Source organism: Paramormyrops kingsleyae, chromosome 22 (genome assembly GCF_048594095.1).
Source record: "Paramormyrops kingsleyae isolate MSU_618 chromosome 22, PKINGS_0.4, whole genome shotgun sequence".
Lineage (NCBI taxonomy): Eukaryota > Metazoa > Chordata > Actinopteri > Osteoglossiformes > Mormyridae > Paramormyrops > Paramormyrops kingsleyae.
The window spans coordinates 7,061,824-7,087,500 of record NC_132818.1 but is presented as its reverse complement, the minus strand read 5'-3'; the positions used below and the strand labels follow the sequence as shown (position 1 = coordinate 7,087,500).

General features: G+C 44.2%; 2 protein-coding genes across 3 annotated transcripts in view; one reads left to right on the top strand and one right to left on the bottom strand.

Moving 5' to 3' along the window:
* The window catches only part of LOC111843215 (envoplakin-like), a 17,574-nt gene extending 6,663 nt beyond the window's left edge, over positions 1-10,911 (top strand). The window contains exons 10-22 of the mRNA XM_072704840.1: positions 1-111; positions 769-915; positions 1,282-1,436; positions 1,539-1,636; positions 1,953-2,125; positions 3,210-3,388; positions 3,720-3,858; positions 4,198-4,391; positions 5,630-5,780; positions 5,956-6,039; positions 6,245-6,352; positions 6,553-6,645; positions 7,074-10,911. Coding sequence (XP_072560941.1) covers positions 1-111; positions 769-915; positions 1,282-1,436; positions 1,539-1,636; positions 1,953-2,125; positions 3,210-3,388; positions 3,720-3,858; positions 4,198-4,391; positions 5,630-5,780; positions 5,956-6,039; positions 6,245-6,352; positions 6,553-6,645; positions 7,074-10,514 — 5,073 coding nt within the window. The 3' untranslated portion in view covers positions 10,515-10,911. The remainder of the gene's footprint in view (positions 112-768; positions 916-1,281; positions 1,437-1,538; positions 1,637-1,952; positions 2,126-3,209; positions 3,389-3,719; positions 3,859-4,197; positions 4,392-5,629; positions 5,781-5,955; positions 6,040-6,244; positions 6,353-6,552; positions 6,646-7,073) is intronic.
* A 7,038-nt stretch (positions 10,912-17,949) lies between these two features.
* LOC111843224 (serotonin N-acetyltransferase-like) lies at positions 17,950-25,517 on the bottom strand. Of its 2 annotated transcripts, XM_072704741.1 has the most exons (5): positions 25,378-25,517; positions 24,325-24,509; positions 20,529-20,760; positions 19,638-19,792; positions 17,950-19,300 (listed from the first exon to the last, which is right to left on the bottom strand). In XM_072704741.1, the coding sequence occupies exons 2-5, from the start codon at positions 24,334-24,336 to the stop codon at positions 18,995-18,997; spliced, it is 705 nt and encodes a 234-aa protein (XP_072560842.1). In that variant the 5' UTR covers positions 24,337-24,509; positions 25,378-25,517; the 3' UTR covers positions 17,950-18,994. The 2 variants fall into 2 exon arrangements, with proteins under 2 accessions (XP_072560842.1, XP_023666392.1); XM_023810624.2 differs by lacking the exon at positions 24,325-24,509 and having other exon boundaries at positions 25,378-25,511.
* Between the last annotated feature and the right edge of the window lie 160 nt (positions 25,518-25,677).

The window sequence follows — 25,677 nt, the reverse complement described above, 5'->3', positions numbered from 1 at the left end:
TTCCAGTCGGACGCCGAAACACTGTCTGACTCTCTGAGGAAACTCAGCACTAACCTGGACCTGGCGGCGCAAAAGTACAGGTCCAGCATGGAGGTCCAGCGGCCACTGGAGGTAGGACACCTCAGAGGGACATGCGGCGAGCGACGGGCCTGAACGTTCGCCGGTGGATCGATTTTATTCGCAGCAAAATCGGCCCGAAGCGGTGAAGCTGAGGGGGAGCTTGTGTGAATGCTAGAGTGACCCCCCCCCCCCCCAAAGTTTTCTTGAGGATCCAGACCTGCCAAGAGAGTTTGCCAGTTGGCAGGAGAACTGGCTATTGTTTGGGGGGGTGGGGGTGAGGGGACTCGCCATGCTGGAGCTTCTGAAATTTCCAGTTATTGTCTATTTGTGAAGATTTTTCTTTCAAACTGGCTGATTTCAGGCCATTTTTTTTCAGCTGATTAAATGATTGAAGACCAAAAAATACGTAATTCTTAAGCACATTTAACATTTAACAGTTAACATTTAACAGTTAACAGTTGCATATTCTAATTTTATGCTATTGTTGATTGCAAACTTGCTTTTCGTTGTGGATGTGTGAGAAACAAAAGGAGTGTGGGAGAGTCATTCTACATGCGTGAGATTCCCGCGAAATGAGACTCAGCCCGTCTGAGTGTCTGTCCTGGTATTGATGTGCATCAGAGCTGCCCCTTGATGCAATACTACTCTGTGTCTCTGGCGGGAATCCCGGCTCCCTCTCACCTCATCTCTGCTCCTCTCTGCTCCCAGGGCGACGATCGACTCCTGATGCAGAGCGAGGAGCTCCTGGCTGAACTGCGGAAGAGAAGCGTCTCGGTGTTTCCCCTGCGTTCTCGCCGTCGCCCCCCCGTCAAGGGCCCCACGGCTGTGTCACTGTGCGACTGGAAAGATAGCAATGTACGACCCCTCCCTCGGCGTTATTGCAAGCCGCTTATTGTTGCAAGAAGTACGCGGTTAAACAACATAGGACGTTTTTGCACAATAACCATCGCACTCGATGTCACAACAGCAGTTTCCGCCATAAAGCAGTCTCCACTGCATGCTTAAATGGTAGACCTTGCTGTTCTGGGGAACTCTGCAGTTAGCTTTATCAGTCAGGTGTGGTCCATTCCAGGAAGCCATAAAATAAATCCCTCACCTTTGCTTGGGGCACGATGATCCGGTCGCCTGCTGTTGGGGTGTGTCTGTTACCCAGAGGTTACGTGACGTTAGGCCATGTAGAGATGTTTCGCGTCTGAGCTCACTCCATCTTTGGCCTTCCAGTGCTCAGTGGCCAAAGGGGAGAGGTTCACTCTGCAGTCCAACTACGATCCAGAGCGCTGGAGTGTGCAAGCCAGCAATGGAGCAACGAAGAGCGTGCCAGCGGCCTGCCTGGTAGTGCCACCGCCAGACCCAGAGGCCTCGGACCGGGTGGACAGGTAACCCACCAGCTCGGCTCCCAAGGCTTCCAGGTCTGGTCCTCTAGGCCCAGGATAGACCCAGTCTGACACCTTGTTCCTGACGAATGCTGATGTCACCAGGTTGGAGAGAGATCTAGCAGACCTGAAGAAGAAGAGAGCCAACCTCCAAAGCGGGCCGAAGAGCACCAGGGTGGAAGTTGTGCGGACACAGTACCCAGGTATGGAGGTGTGGCTCCATGGAGCAGAATTACCCAGTTAGCTGGATAACTTAAGCCGAACATGAAAACTGGGCAATCAGAAGAGAGGTAAGAGACATTCCTATTGGACAATCCTTGGCTTAAGTTATCTGACTAATGAAGAAATCCTGCTTTGTGGAAGAGCCCCCTGAACTAGAGGATAGGAATATTACTCCCCTTTGGCATTTACCTCTCTGTGTGTCTCATATCCTACTGCTCTGTTGTAACAATTGTTGTTGTTGCTGTTCTTATTGTTTACTAATCTGACATTTTATCGAAACCTCTGTTGGTACCATAGTCGTCGCCTCCAGCCCCACAGATGACCCCAAAGTCCGGGCTCTGTCCAGCCAGCTAGACAGGATCAGTGATGACCTGGAGCAGGCTAGGCGTGACACTCTGGGCCGACTGAGAGCACCACTGGACCACAAGGACCCCGTGCGGGATTTGTCCAACCGTTTGAAGGAGCAGGAGGTGAGAGACATGGCTGTCATCCCTGCCGCTTACGGCCATATAGTAACCTCTGTGTTACATATACCGTCAGTAATAATGATGCCAATGGTGGTATATATGGTACAGAAAACAGGCTGCGCTCCTAGTGATACTGCACAATTGTAAGAGTTCTGGACCATAATGAGGGAATCATTGAAGTATAAATATATAATGAGGGAATCATTGAAGTATATAATGTTGGGTGAAGACTTCTAATATGTTGGGTGTATATAATGTTGGGTGAAGACTTCTAATACACTCGTATTGAAGCAACGTTGTGGTATATACACAAACAATTCTGATACATGTTGCTGTGTAGTGATTGATACCTTTCTGCAAGCATAGTTCTACTTCAAGCGACCTAATTGGATCGTCTGCTCAGCTAATGCATATGTCATGGTGCATTGTTGGCTGTGGTTGGCTGGATGCAGTAGTCAAATGGGGCTTTTCCACCGGCATACAGGAACCGGCTCGTTCCCGAGCCGTACCGCGAAGAGAGACTAGTTACAGTGTGGTTCCAGTTCGCTGCAGAAGGGTCGTTGCTGAGTTTGGAGAGTGTGCTAATTTCTGGTAGAACATCTGTGATATGTTATCATGCATCAAATGTTGCTAGCGGAATTGGCATTCACTTTTGTAAATTTGCATTACGAATCCATTCTGTTCAGCTGTTCTACATTACCTTTTTAAGTAGGAGGTTGGAAATTTTCAAGTTCCGTTTTCAGGATTGCAAATGACATCTTGATGTGAGAAAATACTAATAATTAATAATACACAGAATTAGCTGTTTTTTTCCTTAAAATAATCCATGCCTATTGATGCTGAACACCGATATCTCTGTGGTTTCAACTAGTCCGATGGTGGTGATGCATCCAGCTTGTTTCGGTCACGCTTTTGGCCGCGCTAGTAAGCAGATCCGTGTCAGCACCGTTACGGCTGGTATACGTCTTGCGTACTTTGCAATGGAAAACCGACAGTTCCTGGTACTCGGGTACGGCTCGGTTCCTGGTGGCAGTGGAATAGCGCCATAACCGAAACTGTTCTGAGCATCATTCTGCTTTACCATCAGCATACAGACTCGGTCCTGAAGAATCTGGGGGAGGAGACAGCGACTGTCCAGCGTGGGGTTGAAGCCCTTTCATCTGTGAAACCCAGTGATGCTGTTATCTCTGCCCTACGGTTAAAACTGAACACCACCAAGAACAAACATGATGATGTCACTTCCCTGGCTGATCTATGTACCAAGAAGTGAGTCAACATTTTTGGCAGATTCACTGGGTTATGGATGTGTGTCCTTTGTCCAGAAGGTTGTGGGTTTAAGTACCATGGTCTGCAGATTAATCACGTCACCACTGGGCCCTTGAGCAAGGCCCTTAAACCCAGCTGCACTTTACATGCTGGCTGACTGCTCTCTGATCCTCACATGTGCATCGTTTGTATGTATCTGCTTAATAAATATTCAAGACATTTGCGGTGTAGCAGTCTGCTGTGGTGGGAGTGGGTCATCTGAAATTCAGGGAATATGGGCACCACCCTGGTCTCTAACCCCCCACCGTCTGACCTCTTTCACCGCCACAAGGGCCAACGCTTCTGTCTACCTGGAAAACCAGATGGAGAAGGTGGACGTCTTTGTGTCGGGATTTGAAGACCAGCTGGCTGAAGAACTGCCTCTCCTGGACAAACCAGGCGCCCTCCGGGAACGCCGCGAGGGGCTGCAGGTACGCACACACATTTCCAGCTGCACCCGTCGGAGAGATCCTCCCCAATTAAAAGCAAGCAGCCTTGCTCTGGGGTCAAATCCCTTAAAAGACTCTCTAAGATGTAATAACATTCAGAGTGCTGTCTATCTTATAGGCCTTCATAAATTGTGGTTCTTAGGGTATGGATATGGCTCCCAGAATAATATGTGGTGTTATATGCGCAAAACAACACTATTCTCTGAGATCCAAACCAATAACCTAATGGATCCGAGCCCGACATTATAGCCAGCGCCCCTTGCCCCCCCGTACCCCTTTCTCATCTCCATTGTTCTCTCCCTGGTTCTTCTCCTATCACAGCACATACGCAAGAACGTAGCCGTCAGGGAGAGCGACATGCAGCAGTTGGGTCGCGACCTGGAGGCCGTGCAGCAGATGTGCAGCTCTCTGCAGGCGGGATATCAGGAGTACTGCCCCGACCTCGGCAGGCAGAACACAGAGGTTCAGAGCATCAGGAAGCGCTACAGCAACCTGCAGAACCAGCTGAAGAGCAGGTCAGGCCTGCCAAGGCGGTGATGCATGTACAAAAGCCAATTATAAATGTTTAAAGCAGTGTTTCCTAATCCTTGGGGACCCATGGACAGTCCACGTTTTTGCTCCCTCCTAGCTCAGCTCAGAGGGAGCAAAAACATGGACCAACTGTGGGTCTCTGGGGACTGGACTGGGAAACACTGATTTAAAATATGCTCATTTAGGCCAACAAGCTATTAAATGGGAGGCTTGTGGTTGCCTCATAACTTCGGGGCTGCACGTATGATTCCATTACTGACTAAGTGCCTCTGTGTTGCCCAGAGGTAGAAAGTTCAGATCCAGAAAGTACAAATCCAGACCAAGCTTTTACTTTAAAGTTTGTCCCCAAATACTCTACTATTTGGTTAAAACAAAACCTTGGTCTGAATTTGTACGTTCTGGACCTGAACTTCCACTTCTGCCAATGGTATGCGATTGTAAGACTGTCTTCTCTGTGATGGACTAACATTCCGTCTGGGGTGTACCTGGCCTGGGAGAGACCCCTTTGTCGCATCATTAGGACCTGGGTTCGAGTCTCCGCCAGGGTTCCATGAGTGTGGAGTTTGCATGTTCTCCCCATGTTGTACTGTAGTTTCTCTCCCCCCCCCCCCCCACAGTCCGAAAATATGCTGAGGCTAATTGGAGTTACCAAAATGCCCATAGGTGTGTGAGTGTACTCTGTGATGGTTTGGCGCCATCCATGGGTTGTTCTCCACTGTGTAGGCTCCAGACTCCCCACAACCCTGAATAAGACATGTGCTTTCAGAAAATGAATGGATGGATGGAACTCTAATGGAGCTTTTTTTTTTAAAATGGAAATTATTGATATTGTAAAATGATGTTTATTTTTATTGGCACATTTTTGGCAGCTTGGTGACACAGTATTTAGCACGGTTGCCTCACACCTCTGGGACTCGGGTTTGAATCTCCGCCTGGGTTACATGTGTGTGAAGTTTGCATGCTCTCCCCGTGTCATCGTGAGGTTTCCCCCCACAGTCCAAAAACATGCTGAGGCTAATTTTCCAAATTGCCCATTGGTGTGTGTGTGTGTAACTGAATGGTGCGTGAGTGTCCCTTGTGATTTGTTGGTGCCCCATCCTGGGTTGTTTTCTGCCTTGTGCCCGTAGCCCCCGAGATGGGCTCCGGACCCCGTGCGACTCTGAATAGGACAAGCGGGTATACAAAATAGATGGATGGATGACACCTAATTTCCGTTCCACAGGGAGACTGCCGTACAGGACATAGCCAGTAAGAATCAGGCCTTCCAGAGTGCTGCCCAGTCCCTAACCTCCTTCTTGAACAAACTGCCCAATAATAAGCTTTACCCCAGTGACGGTCTAACCCAAGTCGACAACAAGATGAGCTCCCAATCGGTGAGTGGGCTGGTCATGGATTATATACAGCCAGTCAGAATATTGTTTCAGAGAAGATTTTTGTGGGTCTCATTTAATAATCAAAATACAATAAGCCAAATGTTGATGTTGATGAATTAAGTTTTTGCGTGACGTTTGGACACCATCTTGATCCAATTCTGGCTGTTGCTTACAGTTAGTGGTGGAGGAAGTTTCAAGGAGGAAAGATGATTTGGACAGAATGACAAGCCTGTCCCAGGACCTGCAGAGTGCCCTCAGCGTAAGGGCCAGTCTCGTACTGGCAAACCATAGTGTCTGATTGTGGATGTTTGAGTGTGTGGCCTGTGTTGAAAGGCCACCAAGGGTGTTTCTGGCTGCTGTATGTGCAGGGTTGCTCAGTTCTGGGCCGTTTGAAGTTTAAAAGCTGACAGTGACCGTGATGCACCAGTAGTAAAATATGGCTTGTTAAATGTTGACTTCTGCAGGATTATGACACAAACTGCAACAAGTATCACTGCATCGTCGATGACAGCGGAACCAGTGCTGCCCAGAAAGTGCACATTAACACTCTGGCTAAGTCCGTGCAAAATCAGGTAAAGAACACAATTCTCAGCTGTCTTACATCGAGTCACCATCTAATCTCCAGTGAAATCTGACCTATTTGTACCAGAAAACTATGGCTGCAAGTAGTTCCAAACAATATTGTGTAATTAGCATTAGCAGATTAGCAGATTCTCTGCTTTGGGGATGATGAGTAGTCATTAATACACTGTCCCCCCCCCCGGTGCCACAGGAAAAGCATCTTCTGAACCACTTCTCTGAAGCATCTGCGGAAAATGAGCAGCTCCTCAAGCAAATGAAAATCGCCAAAAAGCTTATCGTTCAGGTATGATGGGGACAGCCTGGTCCTACCCAAGTTCATTTTGTGGGGAGTGGGCCTGCTACTAGGCTGGGCAGACTGGGAGGTAGGGTGACCATAAGTCCTCTTTTTCCTGGACGTGTCCTCTTTTCTGGGACCTAAAAATGCGTAAAATGTCTGGGATTTTGCTTTGTTTCATGCTAACATTTCCTTTCTACAGTCGGAACACTTTTGACGTCTATATTAGCATTGCTTTGACACCTCTCATGGCGTTCTGCCACCTCGTTGGGTTCTCTTTTCTGCAAAGCAAAATATAGTCACCCTACTGGGAGGGCAATCAGAGATTTTGGTTTGGCATCAACATTTTTTCTTAATCTGATAGTTTGTCATTCATGGTGCCTTATTTGACCAGACAGCCTATGAAAAATGTTTTCTTTCTTATTACCTCCAAGCAGAATGGGGAGAAAGCTTCAGAAGTGGTGGTACAGCAGCGTGTGTTCCTGCAAAGCCAGCAGAAGAGCACAGATGAGCTCGAAAGCCTCAAGCAGGACCTGGTCATGGAGGTTGCTAGGCGTGCCCGTGCAGAAGACGAGCTCGAAACCTACCAGAAACGGATGATATCTCTGAAAAATCGTCGGGGTGTGGAACGTCTGGAGGAGAAGGAGGTGATACATTACTATCGGGACGCAAACCTGGAGAGCCAACTGCAGATCATGTTAAGCAGGATCCATGATGAGGAACTGAAGAGTTCTGGGACCAAGGCTGAAATTGAGCTGGTCAATAGGAAGATCGTCCTCCTGCAAAATGAGCTGAAGAATGTGACGGCCAAGCTGGTGACTAAGGTAGTGACAGAGTATGAGAGAGACCCCAAGCTGGAGATAGAGGCCACCAAAATCAGAGAGGAGCTTCAGAAGCTGAGGGAAGCGATTCGAACTCGAGAGAGCGACTTTGTCAGCATGAAGACTGAGATAACCATTCTGGAGCAGAAGAAGCCAGTCTTCAAAGAGAGGGTGGTGAAAAAAGAGATTGTGAAGTTGGAGAGAAATCCAGAGCTTGTGCAAGCTGTCAGCATCTTTCAGATGGAGATTGCCAATGAACATGACAGATGCCAGCATCTCAATGATGAAATCTTCCAGATAAGGGGACAAATCAATTTACTGGAGAGAATGATTCCTACAATAGAGCCCAAAGTCATCATTAAGGAGGTGAAGCGTGTCGAACGGGATCTTGAGCTAGTTAGTGAAGCCCAGAGGCTGAGCACCAGCCTGGAAGAGGAGAGAGTGATGAACAGAAGTCTGATGGAGGAGATTACCAAATATCAAGTTCGCTATGTCCAGGTTGAGAAAGTACAACAAAGGATTGAAGTCAAGGAGACCACCAAAGAGATCTTCAGAGTGGATCCAGAGACGGAACAGCACCTTGTGCGCCTGAAGATAGATCTTAAAAACTTAAGCATGCAACGCATGAATCTGGAGCAAGAGATGAACCTGGTAGTTAAGAATCTGGAGTCCCTCCGTTCTCAGAAGCCAAAAGTGGAAGTGAAGGAAGTGACACGACAAGTGGTGAAGGAGGAGGCAAGTCCTGAAGTTGTTAAAGAAATTCAAAGGTTGAACAACCAGCTGTCCATCCTCCAAAGCACCTACAGCAGAAACTTTGAACAACTGATGATTCATAGTAAAGAAAGAGATGAGTGGAAGGCTACGAACTCCAAGGTGGAGACAAAGATTATAAGCAGAGAGACTGTCAGATATGAGAATGATCCTCTGATAGAGAAGGAGGCTGAGAGGCTGAGAAAGGAAGTACGTGAAGAGACCCAGCGGCGTCGCACATTTGAAGAAATGGTGTTCAACCTGCAGAACACATACTTAGAGCTGGAGAGGCAGAAGCCAGAAGAAAGAGTGGTGGTACAGGAGACGATACGACTGCAAAGGGACCCCAAGCAAATCATTGAGCACGAGAAGCTGAGCAGGATTCTTGATGAGGAAATCAAGTCCCGCAGGAAGCTCGAGCTAGAAGTGCAGCAACTGAGATCCCTGGTGAAGGAGAGAGAGTTAGTTATCACACAGGTAGATGAAAGGCAAAAGAAGATACAGGTGGAGATGGAGTTACGACAGATCAGATCTCGAATCAAGGAGCTAGAAAGTAAGCCACCATCTGTCACAGAGAAAATCATCATCGAAGAGGTTGTACAGGTGGAGCGTGATGCCACACTGGACAGAGTAATGAATGACCTGCGTGTCCGCATAGACAGAGAAAGGAACCTGATCAACAGTCAGGAGAAGGACATCCAGAACCTCAGCATTCAACTAGAGATCCTCCATAGGGAAAAATCTGTGGAAAGGGTTATCTACAAGGAAGTGATCCGGGTTGAGAAGGATGAAACATTGGAGAATGAGAGAGCCCAGCTGAGAGAGCGGGTGTCCTATGAGAGGAACGCCAGAAAGAATATGGAGGAAGAGATAGAGCGTCTGAGTGCAAAACTAAAATACCTGCAAAGCTTAAGAGAGACCAAAAGCACAGATATGGACAGCTTGACAAAGAGTCGCAGCCTCCTTCTGAGGGAGAAGGAGAACCTATTACTGGAGTTTAGGCAGCTAGATTCCAGGAGGCAGGAAAGCACAATTTCATTCCAGCAGCAGTCCCAGTTGTTGAGTGAACAAAACCAAGTGAACAAGCAAAAGAGCATCATGTTGGAATCTGAAGTGCGGAAACTGGAAAAGGATATTCTGGATGAGAAAGACAAGATCTACAAGCAAGAGCTCTACATAAAGGAGCTGCAGGGGAAGTCAAGAGAAGAAAAGACCTCCGAGAGAAAGACAAATGTCTCCACCCGCATCACCATCTTGGATCCTGAAACTGGCAAGGACATGTCACCTTCTGAAGCCTACCTGCAAGGTCTGATTGATAAAAATTATTACCTCCATCTCCAGCAGATGGAATGTGACTGGGAGGAAATTTCTTCCAGTGGCCCAGAGGGTGAGAGATTAATGATGCTGGATCGCAAAAGCGGCAAGAAGTACTCTGTCGAAGATGCCCTGAGGGAAGGCAGGTTGACCCAGTATGACTTACAGCAATACCGGCAAGGCAAAATGCACATTTCAGAGTTTGCCCTCTTGGTTGCTGGTGGGACAAAGGTCAAGCCTACCATCCTATTAGAACCGAAAACTCCGGTAACTCCACAAAAGTCATCAATTTCTTTCAGTAGCAGACCCACAAACATAATTTTCGAGGATAAATTGCCCATCTCTGGCCTGTATGACACCACCACTAAAATGAGAATGTCTGTACGCACTGGCATAACCCGCAACATCATCGACTCTGATTTGGGTCTCAAACTGCTGGAGGCTCAGGCAGCCACTGGGGGCATCATTGACGTCACTAACGGTACCCGCTACTCCGTCCACAAGGCAACAGTACTGGGGCTTATTGAACGGACCATGATGCAACACCTGATGAATGCTCAGAAAGCCTTCACTGGGACAGAGGACTCCTTATCTAACAGCCGTCTATCAGTTGGGCAGGCCATGCAGAAGGGTTTGGTACCTAAAGGAATTGCCCTACGCTTCATGGAAGCCCAAGTCCTGACTGGGGGTCTTGTGGATCCCAACCAGGCAGGCCGATTTCCTATCACGGAGGCCCTGAGATCCAACTTGATCGATAATTCAGTTGCAGAAGTGCTCAAGGATGATTCCACGTACCCAAAATACCTGGAGGACCCCATCACCAAAGAGGTGATCAGCTACAAAGAGGCCATGGCTCGGTGCAAGAAGGACCCACACACAGAACTAATGCTGTTCCCAGTGGCTTCCAAAGAAATCAATGGTGCAGGACAAACCTTCTCTTCAAGGTCCTCTTCATCTTTCTCCTCTAGGTCTACTTCATACATTGACTTCTAGACTGGTTTGTTGTGAGAATTCTTCACATAACCAAGTGAGGAACTGATAATATGAAATAGTTCTAACAAAACACAAAATAATTAAATAAGCATAAAGAAAATATATTATAATCAAAAACTTTCTCAGCTTTACCAGTATTTTAGCTATTTTTCTTTACCACAAAACTTTAGTTATACAGAGATTCTGAAATGCTATAAATATGGTTGTTTCACATAGCTGTATACAATTTCTGGGTTAACAGTAAGATTAAAAGAAATTTAGGACAATTTATTATGTAGGTTTGAGTGTGCAATTTTGTTCATATAGCCTGCTTTTCTAATCAATATCTCTGAACCTCTGTCATTATCATCAGTAATTTTAATCCCCATATAATTTGATTAAAATGGGTGCCTACATATATCAGACTCTGAGTCAGCTTTATTCAATGAATTCTATGCATGTACAAGGATTTTTTTCCTGTCTTGTTTTGGTGCTGTGTACACAGTAACAGTGCATGGATAAAGAACAGCAGTACGTGCAAAGAACAAAGACATGAATAGAAGATGGATGGGTGGTGAAGCAGGAACACTACAAGACCTGGGGTTCTTGTTAGTGAGACGTGCATGAATTTGAACAACAAATAAATAGAAATTAATAATGGATTTCTTGCAGGAAAGTGGCACATGATACAGCTCAGGTTCTATTTTATTAGGGTGACCAGATAATCCATGTCAGGGAGGGACACTTTAAGCTACTTTGGGTTTTACAAACCACTTTAAAACTGAAAGGCTCCTGTACTTGGCTAAATACTTCAGCTCTTCTTGTACATTTACTGCCTTGTTTCCTTGACTGAAAGACTCATCCAGCTGCCTCCCATTAACATTAGTGACACATGCATGGTTGTAGACGACTGACCAATCAGCGCACAGCAAGAACTCTGGGCTTAAGTGAAATCCAGGTATATTTGATTGAAATGGTAGTTGACAAATCCTGTCCTAGTTCAAAGTGTCCTCTCTGACATGGATTATCTGGTCACCCTAGTTCTATTAGTACTATAATTTATATTGGAGGCAGTAGTGGTAATGATATGATGGGAGGTGTGACAGTGAGACTTTTTGTCCTCAGAGGCTGGAAGTCTGTCCTCAAAGTAAATTTCTGGAACAAATGGAAACCTACATGGGAGTCACCGATGATTCTTGATGCTTGTTCTATGGTTCTCAAGATGTTCAGCTGAGGGTAGGTTTCAGCTGATGGGAACTTCACAGCAGAATACATGATGAGCTGTGAAGGTGCCTGCATTGAGTGCAGTTGCAGTGCCTTTTAAGGAGACAGAGACAGTGCTCTGGATGGTGGCTTGGTTGAACCACAACAGGATGGGTTGGGTGATTGGTAACAAGTTCCCCAGCTGCCTCAAGAAGTGCATCCATTGCAGTGCTTCATTAGTGAGAGCAGTGGTGCATTTTGTGGGATTCTTGAAGTCAACTGCCATGTCCACCATTTTGACAATATTAAGCAATGTACCCACATAGCGACTGATTCTGGGCCAGATCCGCCTGCATCTCCTTAAATCTGGGGACCAGTGACATTTAGGCAGGAGAGTCTGCCATATGCGTATGATCAGTCACTTATCAGATGCACAGCTGAAACGCTAAGAATCTGAGGGGCGATTGCCCCACATAGCAAGATGGAACTGAACGGGATCTGGTCAAGATGTTTTTTTTTTGGCACAATGGACCAATACTGGTCTATTATTTCCAAATCTGGCCCATATCTGCACCAGAGTCAAAAGGCAAATTCAGATCAGGTTCAAAAGAAGGCAGTGAGTGGTTCAGTGGGCTAAATCTCTATGGTCGTAATCAGAGAGTTGTGGGTTCAAGCCTCAGCCCCTGCAGAGAATGCTGACCCTGCACTATAATCCCCGAGCTACAGAGAGTAAGATTGAGAAGAAGCATTTCAATACACTACTACATGTGCTAATAAGCTGTGTTTCTTTGTTAAATGTGGCTCAGACTCATGTTTTCCAGTCTGACCGCTGACCAGGATCCCCCCCTTAGCCCAGGGGTGTCAACCTCCAGTCCTGGGGGGCCAGAACCCTGCACAGTTTTTGGTTTGCCCTCGTTTAACACACCTGATTCAACTCCTTGTGCCAATTACCACACAGCTCATAAGCTAAATCATTTGTGGTGGAATAGGGAAAGAGCTAAGCTACACAGGGCTCCGACCCCCCAGGACTGCAGTTTGACACCCCTGCCTTAGCCTATGTGGCTGGTGAGTGGCTCAGAGGGTTAATCCTGCATTCGATTATTTCTCTCCGAGTTGGAACTCGGATGAAATACATCACGTCCCGTCGGAAACACGCCTCTCTTATGACATTGATGTCGGACAGAATTTATAAAATATTTTATAAAGCTTTTAATACGGTTTGACAAGTTTGTGTTTCTTGTTTGTTTGTCCCTCGAAAAAAATAATCTCACTCCAAATCTGCTAAAATATAAAGCAACAACACACAGCAGCATGTTCATGGAGGCAGCCGTGTTTGTTCCGAGATGCGGTAGCTTGAATGGGAGATTGTCGGATGTGATGTCACTCAACTCGGAATTTCCGAGTTCTGAGAGAAAAACTAATGCACCATAAGTCTCTGTGCTCGTGCACAGGAGGTCCATGGTTGTGTGTCTGTGGGCCCTTGAGTAAGGCCTTTAACCCCCAGCTACAGGGGTGCTTCCTGTATTCTGACCTCAAAGCTATGGAGCACAAGATGGGGTAAGTAAAGAGATGTGATGTGTAGCTGTACTTCTGTGAATAAAGTATTTATTATAAGTGTGTAACAGGACCCTTAGTTAGGGTCCTGGGGAAGAATTAATTGCACAGCTATGCTTCATCTACACCATACAGCACAGTTAAAAGCCCTGGTCAAGGATGCACACACACAATCATTCCACCAGGGCAGGGCCTCAAACCGGGGACCTTTAGCACACGAGCACAGAGACTTAGCCCTCTGAGCCAATCACCACCCACATAGCCTAAGGACCAATAGCCAGTGCTAATAAATCATGTATGTTTCTTTATTAAATGTGGCTCAGACTTCTGTTTTCCAAACTGACTGCTAACCAGTTTTGCCCCAGTTCTTGCTATGTGGGGCGATCGCCCCAAAGATTGTTAGTGCATCAGCTACACATCTGGTAAGAGACTGATCGTACATGTATAGTCAGGCGGATGCGTGCCGGATCTTCAGAACGTATACAGGCCAAATGTAATCTTTTCGAACTCTAGCCAGATTCTGGTGCAGACTCTCCTGCCTGAATGTCAGTGGCATTCCAGACTTAGGGCGATGCAGGTGGATCTGGACCAGTATCAGTTAATTGCTATGTGGGGAGAGACTCAGAGAGGCTACTCATAGCATTTAGTTAGCTTACTGTAACAAACATGAGTAGTTATGGTAAAATGACATGGTGTTTAAGATGAGTAGCAATCAGACATTCCTGTCACTGGGTGTGGAACAATAACAACATGTAATGGAACTAATTGTGGCTGCATGTGGCACAGAGTTTCTTAAAAACAAACACATGTAACTAGGAGTTTATCAGCGCCCGTCATCAGCCCATTTGCTGAATAAATGCCTGATTACTCGTTCCTGTCCTCTCCCTTTTGTCCAACTGACCCTTATAAAGCACGTGACTCATGCTGCCAGCACAATTGTTAATTGGTTGGCATCCTTCACCTCTAGCAGATCCCAGAACCCTGTAGGAGCGTACGACACTCGAGATCTCAGCGCTCTCCAAAATACAGACAAGCGCGATTAAGCAACCCTGGCCTTCATTTCGTCATTTCCGCTGTTTCCTGCATGAGCGAACCTGGTTGCTACCGCGCGAACTTTAAAACTATAGAAACTATAGATATCACCTAAATAATAATTAGAATTAAGTCATCGGAAAAAAAAATCCTCACAAGTTTAATAGTCTTCTGATAATTCTCCAAACCCCTACGGATTAATCACCTTCGCAAGCACCGACCCACGATCTCCATTCAATCAAAAAGGTGCTTCCAGCTTTAGAACTTCAGTCTTCCCGTTTCACGTAAGTACAACACCATGTCTCCTGTTCCGTGTTCTGAGTGCAATATGTTTAGTTATTCTTCTCCGGTTATTAGCGGTACGTTTACCTGTGAGAAGTGTCAGTTAGTCTGACGCTAGGCTGACGGAGAAGATTGTAGTTTTAGAGGGACGTATCCGGACAGGTTCTCCCCACTCAGTGAAACTCCCGCTGAGACACCTGTTGAAAGTGCTCTAGTAATAGGCGACTCTATTCTAAGAAACGTGAGAGTAGCGACTCCAGCGACCATAGTTAATTGTCTCCCTGGTGCCAGAGCGACCGACATCTCGGCAGATGTGTAAAAAGTACTCATAAATGTTACTAAAGTGAAAGTATAAGTAATGAGTGAAAGTTTTACTCAAAAGTAAAAGTATTCAGCCAGAATCACACTTGAGTAAAAGTAAAAAAGTACCGCATTAAAATTGTACTTGAGTATTAAAAAAGTAAAAGTAAAAGCAAGAATGAAAACTAGAGATTCTTGTTTACGTTTTTAATCTCTAAAAACATGAAGTGAATGAACCACATACAAGGTTTTATCCTGCTTTACAACTGTTTAGATTTAACCATTTAATTATACGACAAGGCACACATAATGCAAATATGCAACATGCTACTCAAAGGATGCATTTCATCTTGTATGAATCCTTACTAATACCGCTAAAAGAAAATAATTCACTAAGGTACGGCCACGGGTGCTCTTGACCCTGTGGCTGATTTTGGACTGCGTTCGCTACTGAATCATGTTCTTCCTCCATTTTCTTCCACTGATTGAATGTTATAATTTCTCTAATTTCCAAGTCAAGGTGCTGTGCATTGTGGTGATTGATGTGATATGATGTCACTTCCAAAGGACCAATGAACATGTCTGACTAATTTCATAGAATGTGAAAACGAATCTCATTGGCACAATGAATAACATTTTAATTAAACTGGGATTCAGCGCAATTCAATTGGTTTGTTAGCAAGGGAAAATAGAATGAAGTGATCTCCAAAAATGAGTATTTTAAAATGATTTACTTTTTGACTGTAAATAAAATTGTAAGGAGTAAAAAGTACTTTTTTTTTCCTTTAAAAATGTAATTAAGTAAAAGTAAAAGTATTCATTTTTAATTGCACTCAAGTAAAGTAAAAATCCCCAAAAATAATACTTAAGTACAGTAATCAAGTAAAATTACTCAAGTACAGGCTAAAAGTAAATGTATACATACTCTAAGATTATTATCCACGTCGGCACTAATGATGTCCGATTGAGGCAATCGGAGATCACGAAGTCAAATTTTATAGAGGTGTGCAACCTTGCGAAGAAGATGTGTGTCTCAGTAACGTGCTCTGGCCCCATCCCTGCTAGACGTGGCGATGAAATGTACAGCAGATTATCGTCGCTACATCGCTGGCTGTCGGAATGGTGCCCGATAAATGGTGTGGGTTATATAGACAACTGGCGGATGTTTTGGGGTAGGCCTGGGCTTTTGAAGAGGGACGGTATTCAGCCCTCGCGGGCTGGTGCTGACCTCTTGTCTAAAAGCATAGCTCATAGTCTCCAGGCAAAGCGCTGACTAACTAGAGCCAAGCCCAGGCAGCAGGCAAAACGGCCTAACCGACCGCCTGCTAGTCGCCTAGAGTCGTCACCTAGGGTTCATTTTATTGAGACTGTGTCTGTTCCCCGCGTTTTTAATCATGGAAGCCGATTCCACCGTAGTGTGTGCCATAATAACTTAATTAAAAATACAATGAATCCGCTACTAGAAAACAGCTGTGATGCAGGGCTTAAACTTGGACTTCTGAATGTAAGATCACTGGCTCCTAAGGCACTATTAATAAATGAAATAATTACTGATTTTAGTCTTGGTGCCCTATGCCTCACGGAGACCTGGCTTAAACGGAATGAATTCATGGCACTAAATGAATCTACTCCAGCTGAATACAGTTATAAGCATAACCCTCGACCAAATCGCAAAGGTGGTGGTGTTGCTGCAATTTTTCAATCCAGCCTAGGAGTGACTGAGAAATGTGGTCTGAGTTTCAGCACATTTGAAACTCTTGTTCTTAGTCTTGCTGGCTCATCTCTTTCTTGCTCTTCACCCCAAATCACCATTGTTATTGTTTATAGACCCCCTGGGCTGTACAGTAATTTTCTTAAGGAAAGTGATAATGCGCTATACAAAAATAAATTTGTTTAATGAGCGTTAAATGATTCACACCAGCAAAATGCACATTATTGATGGAGTAATGGGCTAAAAACCTGGAAACGCACATCAGCTCTGCCTCACTATATTCACTTTTCATTTTTTCCTCTAAATGGGTTTATTACAGACAATAGATTTTTCCATTCAATTCCACACAAATTGTATACTGCATTTTCACAACATTGCATTGTCTCAAAGCACTTTACATTATCCCTGCCCAAAGCCCTACAGTGAGCAAGCCAGAGGCGAGAGTGGCAAGGAAAAACTCCCTAGAAGGAAGAAACCTAGTGAGGAACCAGACTCAAAGGGGGGATCCCATCCTCCAGGGGCTGGCAGAGGGAGTCAGGTGAACAAGATAGCAAAATCCTAATTTATGCAGCCCAAATTTCAAGATTCAAGTGATCGATTGTTGGTAGTCAGTGTCACAGTATTGTTTATCTCAGGTTGCATTTGTTTGGTTTTGTTAAGCTGAAACTTATCTTCTAACCCTGACTTAGTTAAACTTACCTTGTGATTCAGGGCCCAAGCAAGGCACCAATAAGTGTGTAGCCAGTAAAGCTGTTGAGGGATAATTAGTGTTAAACATCCATCCATCCATCCATTATCTATACTACTTAATCCATCTGGGTCGCGGGGAAGCCAATCCCAGCATCTTCAGGTGAGAGGCAGGGTACACCTTGGGCAGGTCGCCAGTCCACCACAGAGTGTTCAATATCATCTGGATTCATTTATGAATCCAAAGTGTCGGAAGGGTGTCCTCCCTGTTTGATATGAGTGGTGATACCTGATATGGAAATCTCTCTGTAGGGCTGTCAATAGATTCATCTCCCTGGTACAGAAAAGAGAAACTGAACAAGACAGCTGGAGGTGTTACGTGACTATGCTGGCCATATTTATCCATCTTTTTCTTTAAAAAAAGTTTTGAAATGTTTTGGCATTGAATCACGAAAAATTGTAAAAATGTATGCATGAAAGTGCATTGCATTCACAAAAGAAAAAAACTATTTGATCTCAAAAAGATTTCATAATTATAAGGTCAGGATCTCATAATTATGCCAAAAGTTAAGCTATTGCCTAGTTATCAGTTGGCGCTAACCTGGGCTACAGGACAAGACAGTGGGCAGTGATGGTACTGTATGACAAATGCATAAACAAATGCATAAGAGAGTACAGAGGTAAATCAGAGCAGAGAAGGACCGTTTCTTTATTTTTTCAGATTTGCTCCAAAGGGATACTTACAACCATTCAGTTTCTTAGTCTCCGCCTGAGAGCAGAGGCAGCGATTTGGGGCCTGACAGATACACAGCGGTTTTAGAACAGCAGAGATGGTGCTTAGAGCATGCTAGTATGACACAGATGCACCTTCAGTCCTTTGATTTATCTTTTGTCCTTATTACCACTGTCGAATGAGAAGGTTCTATGTGATAAGCGCAGTTATACTGCCTAGATATAAGACCCAGATGTGACATTGCAACTGCTGGTTTTAAGTTCCTTTTATGCTGCTACAAACATAGGCCAATTTGTACGATTACAAAAGTGCACAAGGGTTAAGTTCAGTAGTGATACATGTGTACTACGTAACTGAGAATAGTTCAATAAAGTCTACTAAAGTAGACTTTGATAAACAGAATAGTTTGGAATTCAGAATCAAAATAGTTGATTTTGGGTTATTCTGTAGCAGCTCCTGCAGAGTATCGTGTTGGGGATACAAAGCTCATTGGTTCAAATCCCAGGAAATGTGCATGAATTGTAACCCTGCTCTCTACTTTAAGTTGATTTGGACAGAACGTGTCAGATAAAATGAATGGACTGTGTTTGCTCATCATTCAGCGACGCCATGAAAATGCTATATGTCAGTGTTAGTGAGTCAACAGTTCTGTATGCCAGGACAGGGTGGTATGCGTGACTTACTCCTAGTCTGTTTGCATGAAACTTTTTAAGAAAAAGAATCTAATGAGTAATCAGCATCATATTGTACACATATGAATAGCCCCACAACCCTGACTAGAGTAAGTCGTAAGAAGATGGGTGTACAAATAGCTCTCAAGACATTGCAAATTTATAGCGTATAATTTGATTTCATGGTGAGGTGTCCCGCATGCATTTATGCCTGTCTGCTTAACACAGAGAAACACTAAGCTTCAAAAATCAGTATTACAGCCCATCTCAGCAAGTAACTGCCCCCTCATTACCATGACAACCAGCCTAATTCTTCTTTCCCAGTTGTTTAGTGTTCACTGTCCCGCCGTGGGATGGACGGCTCCCCGACGGGCCATTCCATCTCGATGAATCTCAGGGGGCCCTTGGTGATTTCGCACGGCCCCTTCGCCTTGAAGCCGAACCGGAGATAGTAGGGCACCAGGAAATCCTCGCACATGAGAGTGGCACTCCGCACATGTGGCAGCCCTTGTAAGTACTGTAGATAGCGCCAGAACAGCACAGAGCCCTTGCCCTTCTTCCGGAAGGCCTGGTGCACTGCCAGGACGTGAATGTGCACTACTGTGCCGTGGGGCTTGTGCAGCACCATCGCCTCCTGCAGGTGGGAGGACTTCATAATCATGACTTAGAAACCACAAATAAGCTAGCAAAAGGTGGCTAAGCTAGACACATAAGTAAAATGATCCTGGTTCAATTAGACTCATCTACATTCTCCATTCATGTTCTTTTGAAACTCCTACAGTTGAAGCAAGTAATATTTCTGCTTGAGTACATTTCCAATCATTTTCTGTGCCCGCAAACCACTGCACCACTGCGCTACCCTGCAGTACATTTCTGGAATCCTAAATCAAACTGAGGCTGATTTAAGCGACTCCCTAAATGCAGAGAGCACACTGCCGCAAACCACGGTCCGTAACAGAAACGCGCCATACCGTGGTTAGCTTCTCCTGGTCCCACAAAGAGCCTATGACGAAGGCTACCAGGCGACCCTCCATAAACCATCCCAGGGAGAGCTCGGGGCATACAGTGAGGAAGTGCTGCACCTCATGCAGGAGCAGCGGGCATTCTCCCGTCACAGAGATGAAGGCTGAGATACAAGAGAATACGTTACTGTTAGAGAAACATGCCTGCAGAATTGCTCCTTTACGTTGAGCGGCATCAATTTAAGTCATGACTGAAAAAGGAATCAAGGTGAGATACTGAAATATCACAGGACATTTTTGACCAGTATCAACCTGAAATGTATACTCTAGTATTACTTCCAGGGTGTACCACAGCCTTGTGCCCAGTGCTTCCAGGGATCGGATACAACACCCACCCCCACCCCCCCCCGCCCAAATAATCCTGAGTAGAATTAGCAGTCTGAAGATGGATGGATGGAATGCATGAAAAAAAAATGTCACAAATAATGAGAAAGTAATATGCAGAACAATTTCACTGTAAAATGCACGGCATTTTCATCAAATGTATGCAAATTGTCCATACATCCATTTTCTGTACCCACTTCTATCCGGAGTTGCAGGGGGTCCGGAGCCTATCCCAAAACCTATAGGTGCAAGGCAGGGAACAAACCAGCGCGCGCACACACACACGCACACGCACACGCACACACGCACGCACACACGAATGGTCCCAGAGATGTGAGAGAACACTGCTAACCACTGCATCACCCTTCAATGTTACTGTTTTTTCTAAAATTCACTGTATAATAATGACAGTATTTTTGTTTTTTTTTTATTGGCGGCAGGTTTATTTTATACCAGGTGAGCCATTTGTACTCTATGTAAGCAGGATTAAACAGGAGGGAGTTCTGGGCAGCTCACCTTCCTGTTCGATCTGGAACACGCTGAGGGCGTCCTGCAGGCCGAGGCTGCGGAACTCGCTGGCCGGCAGGGTGTGGTGGTGGTGGAGGCTGGGCGAGGCGTCAGGCGGCGGCTGCGCGGGTGCGAGCAGGGGCGCGGTGCCCGCGGCCGACATTCCCGGCGTTTCGGCTCCGCTCCTTCTGCACGTCGCCGGTTCCTCCGGAACGGCTCCGCTTGCTGTGGCTTTCTGAAGCTGGCGCGTGGATAAATAGGACAGTGACGAGTGTGTTCAGCTGACCCTCAATTATGTGTTATTACCTGAGCCCTGACAGAAATGCACATTTGCATTTAAATGACCAGTGATAACCCTCCTGGTGAGATGCAGATTGTGGCAAGTCAGTCTTAGTCATGACTATGACAAAATATTCAGTAACATCACAGTCCTACTCTCTGCTGTTTAAATAGTTGTTAATATTTACTGATCTGAATGCAGCTCACCTTTCGTTCAGTTCTCTTTTGTGTAAAAAATTTCAGTTCAGAAAAGACCCACAAACCACTGATTGCCTAAGTACTGAGTGTTCTTTGACCTTTGAAACTGAAATATTACTCAGTGATCATCATCTATTCCAAAATGCACGAAAGTAACACTGATAACCGACTCATCATTTTCAATATTTATTTATTTTTGCACACGACTGGAATACACATGCTCCTCTACTTACGAACTTTCAACTTACGAACTTTCAGACATACGAACGAAGAGGACTGTAAGTCCAAATTGTGTTCCTTGGGCTTGCATTTCCTGTCCACATCAGTTTTTTTTTCTGCGCGCCAATTCCGCCTAATACGACTTCTGGCTGCTACTCTCACCACACCAGCAGTGTAGCGTGCGAACTCCCAGCATCCTATAGTTCTTTGTACAGACTAGTGTTAATTTCATCACCTATTTTTAATTTAGTCTTAGTCTTAGTCTTGTGCCAAATGTCCTTGTTAGTTTTAGTCATATTTAGTCATTCACATATCTTTTTTTGTTAGTCAAGTTTTAGTCGACTAAAAGTCTCGTCATTTTAGTCTAGTTTTAGTCAAAAGAAAACTCAAGGTATCTTGGTCAAGTTTTAGTCGACTAAAAGTCTTTTAATTTTAGTCTAGTTTTAGTCAAAAAAGAACTCAATATATTTTAGTCTAGCTTTAGTCAAAAAATTGTAGTCTTTTTTAAAATAACACATTATTACTGAGATTATTACTGATACACATTTCAGTAAAAAAAAAGTGTTTCACATATCTCAAACATTGGTTAAATGTCATAATTACCTGACAAAATACACTTGTTGAATGATTTTTGTTGAATGCAAATGTTAAACGTGTCTGGTTTTCAATTTCTGATTTAGGAGACACATTCACAAATGATTAACCTGTTCTGAAGAGCATTTTATTTTAACCAACACAATTCAAAAGCTGGGTCCCAACAGACTCCGACTGACAACTTAAGTTACAAAGATGTCGTTTAAGGTTGGTGGTGTTTTTCCCCGAAATTCTTTGTCCGCAGTGTTTCCCGTCAGTTATGATGACACATTCTGACTTTTTGTCAGTATCATTGTACTTAAAATGCGACCAAATATCGAGCCTCTTCCTTCGACCTAGCATGTCGTCGTCACTCGTGTTCGCTTTGTGTGTTGTGTGTTCAGCAGGAGTATGAGACCTGTAACTTGAGCAACAGCGCGAAGCCGCGAAATCGTTCTGAATATTTTAAAGCCGTAACAGCTGATGAAAAAGCAGAGACGATTGTAGACGAAAATGAAGAGAGATTTTATCTTAGTTTTTATTTTATGCAAAACATTTTCGTCTCGTCTTTTTTCGTCAACAATAATCCATGTTAATTTAGTCTTAGTCAGCGTTTTTGGACAGTGGTGCAGTCTTGTCATCGTCTCGTCTTAGTCATGAAAAAAAAGGTCGTTGACGAACATATTTCGTCTCGTCTCGTCTGACGAAATTAACACTAGTACAGACGCTTCTCTACTTATGAATGAGATACGTTCTGAACGGCCGTTCGTAATTTGAAATGTTCATAAGTCATTATTCAACATCATTTTAAGGGTATACGCAAGTACAAAGAACTAGGACTGTTGTAATTCATTCTAGGTGGAATTGGCGCGCAGAAAAAAAATTTGATTTTGCGGACAGGAAACGGGAGCCCAATGAACATAATTTGGACTTACAGTCCACTTCGTTAGTATGTCTGAAAGTTCGTAAGTTGAAAGTAAGTAAAGGAGGGTCTGTACTTGCGTATACCCTTAAAATGACTTCCGAACATTTCAAGTTACGAACGGCTGTTTGGAACGTATCTCGTTCGCAAGTAGAGGAGCGTCTGTAATTGGAAAACAGAGCAATTAAATGATTAAGTAATTGTTTACTCTGGTTCCCTTATTCACTCTTTATGGACAACGCGACATATTTTGATATAAATAGATAGCATGCAGATTGTTTTTTTTGCATACGGGGCATGGCTGGAATAATTGAAAACGGAGCAATTAAATGCTTAAGTAATTGTTTAGTCTTGTTCCCTTATTGACTCTCTATTGAAAACACGACATATTTTGATATAAAAAGATGGCATGCGTAAAATCAACCGGAGGGCAAATACTTTACCATGTTGTGTACTGTTCATTTTGCGGCCGAAATTAGCGCACAACTGGTCTGAACAACATCCCATAGCCGCTTCTGTGACTATTAAGTATTGAGTAACGAAAAAGAATTCTACATTTTAAGAAACATTGTGTGACATTTCGTTAGCCAATACCATTATATAATAAAGAGACCGGATTATCCATGTCACTTTCAGCTACTTCAGTTTTTTCAACCTACTTTAAACCGAAAGGCTCCTGTGCTTGGCTGAATAGTTCAGTTCTTCTTGTGCTTTGACTAGTTTGTTTCCTTGATTGAAAGACTCATCCAACAATTTCATATTAACATTAGTGACACATACATGATTCTGGGAGACTAAACAATCAATATGCAGCAAGAACTCTGTGCTTAAATGTAATCCAGGTCCTTTTGATTGAAATGCTAGTTAACAAATCTTGTGCTAGTTGGAGATGTCCTCCCTGACATGGATTATCTGGTCATCCTATTATATAACATTAACATTATAGCCTAACCAGACTAATTATGATTCTGGTCCCAACTGGATTTTGAAAGTGTCTGTCCGATTCATGCATATCCATTAAAAACAAAACGTCCAAAACAAAACGAGCATAATGACAGCATGTAGATGGCTTTTAAAATGGAAGCGATTTGAAATCGGTGATTTTAGCCAAATGTGAATTAACACCTTCGACTGTTTGTTTATTTAAATTTCCTTAGTTTCTGCAGAAAACACTTGACACGTGGAGACCTTAAACTCTTTTAGCGTGATTATTTTATATGTTTATAATAGGGTATTTAATGTCACGTCATGGGATCTCACCCAAAACTCAAAGGACTATTTTAGGGTAAATCGCGGAGAGGGCCCCTAGGGTCCGTAGCCTACTACAGTACAGAATCTTAAGAACAAAATCATCATATTAAATAGCCCTTTTTACTTAAGCGCACAGTTGGTTTTAGGATATGCTTACCTCACGTTAGATTATTGTACAGTAGCGCCGGCGGGATTTGCACGTCCCAGCATGCTGCGCGAGTAACTGTAAATTGCTCCTTGTTGTGTTATTGGTAATATTTCTATTTCCTGTTGTCGCGAGTGTGTGTCTTATGTGAACCCTGTTCGATCCTTACGTGTCATTGTGTAAATCACCCACCTTTGTGGGTCCAGGGTCTGACCTACTTGTGAATCCATGTTACGGTTGCTCCGATGGTCGTTGGGTGTCTCTGATAGTTCTGTTCATAAAGGAGTCTTGTTCCTTTCTGCCCGCAAGCCTTCAGCTCATTCACTGCCACAATGCCTCGGTCTGCCAGTATTTGAACATGTCATATATGTACGGTGCCAGGTAGACACGTGTCCTGCTGACTCTGCAATTATATAAAGTTATTGATTAACTTTGTTTTTAATGCAGAGTCGCTTCAATCAAACACAAGTGTTGGGCAATGTGCACTAGTGGCTCATGCTGTCAGTCAAATCTCTGGTTCCGGTCAGATATGGTCACATACCCCCCTTTACTCTATTACGTGTTTTTTTTTTTTGCAGCAAGCAGCGAAAATGTGTAACGGCTCCAAAATCTTTTCATGATTGCGCAGTAACAGGAGGAATCTTTACTTATTCTTAGTCGAAGGCTGTTTTTTTTCAGTGTTTCATTCTTATAATTCCACTTCATTGTTTAATGATACTTGTGAATTTCCCAGAAATAAGTACAAAGAATACACGTAGGCCTACGTGTGTTGCCGTAGGCAAATAACTACCCAGAGCCAGTTGGGTGAGACATGGATTTGCACACACTTTACTTCACTACAAATACAATCTAACTTGTATGAATGTCAGAGTCTCCCCCTGCTGGCATTACACTAATATGGCCAAATGTTACTTGAATCCATATTACATTAGTCATGCTCCGTATAACGATGTTTCAGTCAGCGTCGCACCACACATACGTCGGTGGTCCCGTAAGATTACAACGGAGCAGATAAACTCCTGTCGCCTAGTGACGTCATAACGCGTTACTGATGTGTTTTGTGGTGATGCTGGTGTAAACAAACTTACTACACAGCCAGTCCTATAAAAGTGTAGCGCATACAATTATATACAGTACATAATACTTGATGATAATAAACTGTTACTGGTTTATGTATTTACTATACAGAACATTTTATTATTAGAGCTTACTCTATCTGTTATTGTAGCCTAGGTGTACAGTAGGCTGACGACGTGTTTCTCAGAACATACCTCCATCGGGCGAGGCGTGACTATTACATCATCAGGAAGGAGGGGGCATGAATACCCCAGCCTGGGTACCCCGGCAGATTCAGGAGGCTCAGCACTGTGTACACAGTGTGATGTTGGGGGCTCCTGCTCTGGTCCATAATTCTTCAGATTGGAAGTGCCAAACAAAGAGGTGAGGGGCGCAAAGTCACACTTTCTCAGGGGGCCTAAAATTTCTAGCTGTGACCTCGGGTCACGGAGTCCCTGCACGCCACTTCAAATATTGAAAGTAAAAGAAGCATCTGTTGCAACCTAAAACTGTTT

What these genes read in the sequence shown, in the direction of transcription:
- LOC111843224 (XM_072704741.1), bottom strand. An exon ending in GTTCCAGATCGAACAGGAAG is followed by an intron (nt 19,793 to 20,528) that starts GTGAGCTGCCCA and finishes CTTGTATCTCAG; the next exon opens with CCTTCATCTCTGTGACGGGA. An exon ending in ACCAGGAGAAGCTAACCACG is followed by an intron (nt 19,301 to 19,637) that starts GTATGGCGCGTT and finishes TCCCACCTGCAG; the next exon opens with GAGGCGATGGTGCTGCACAA.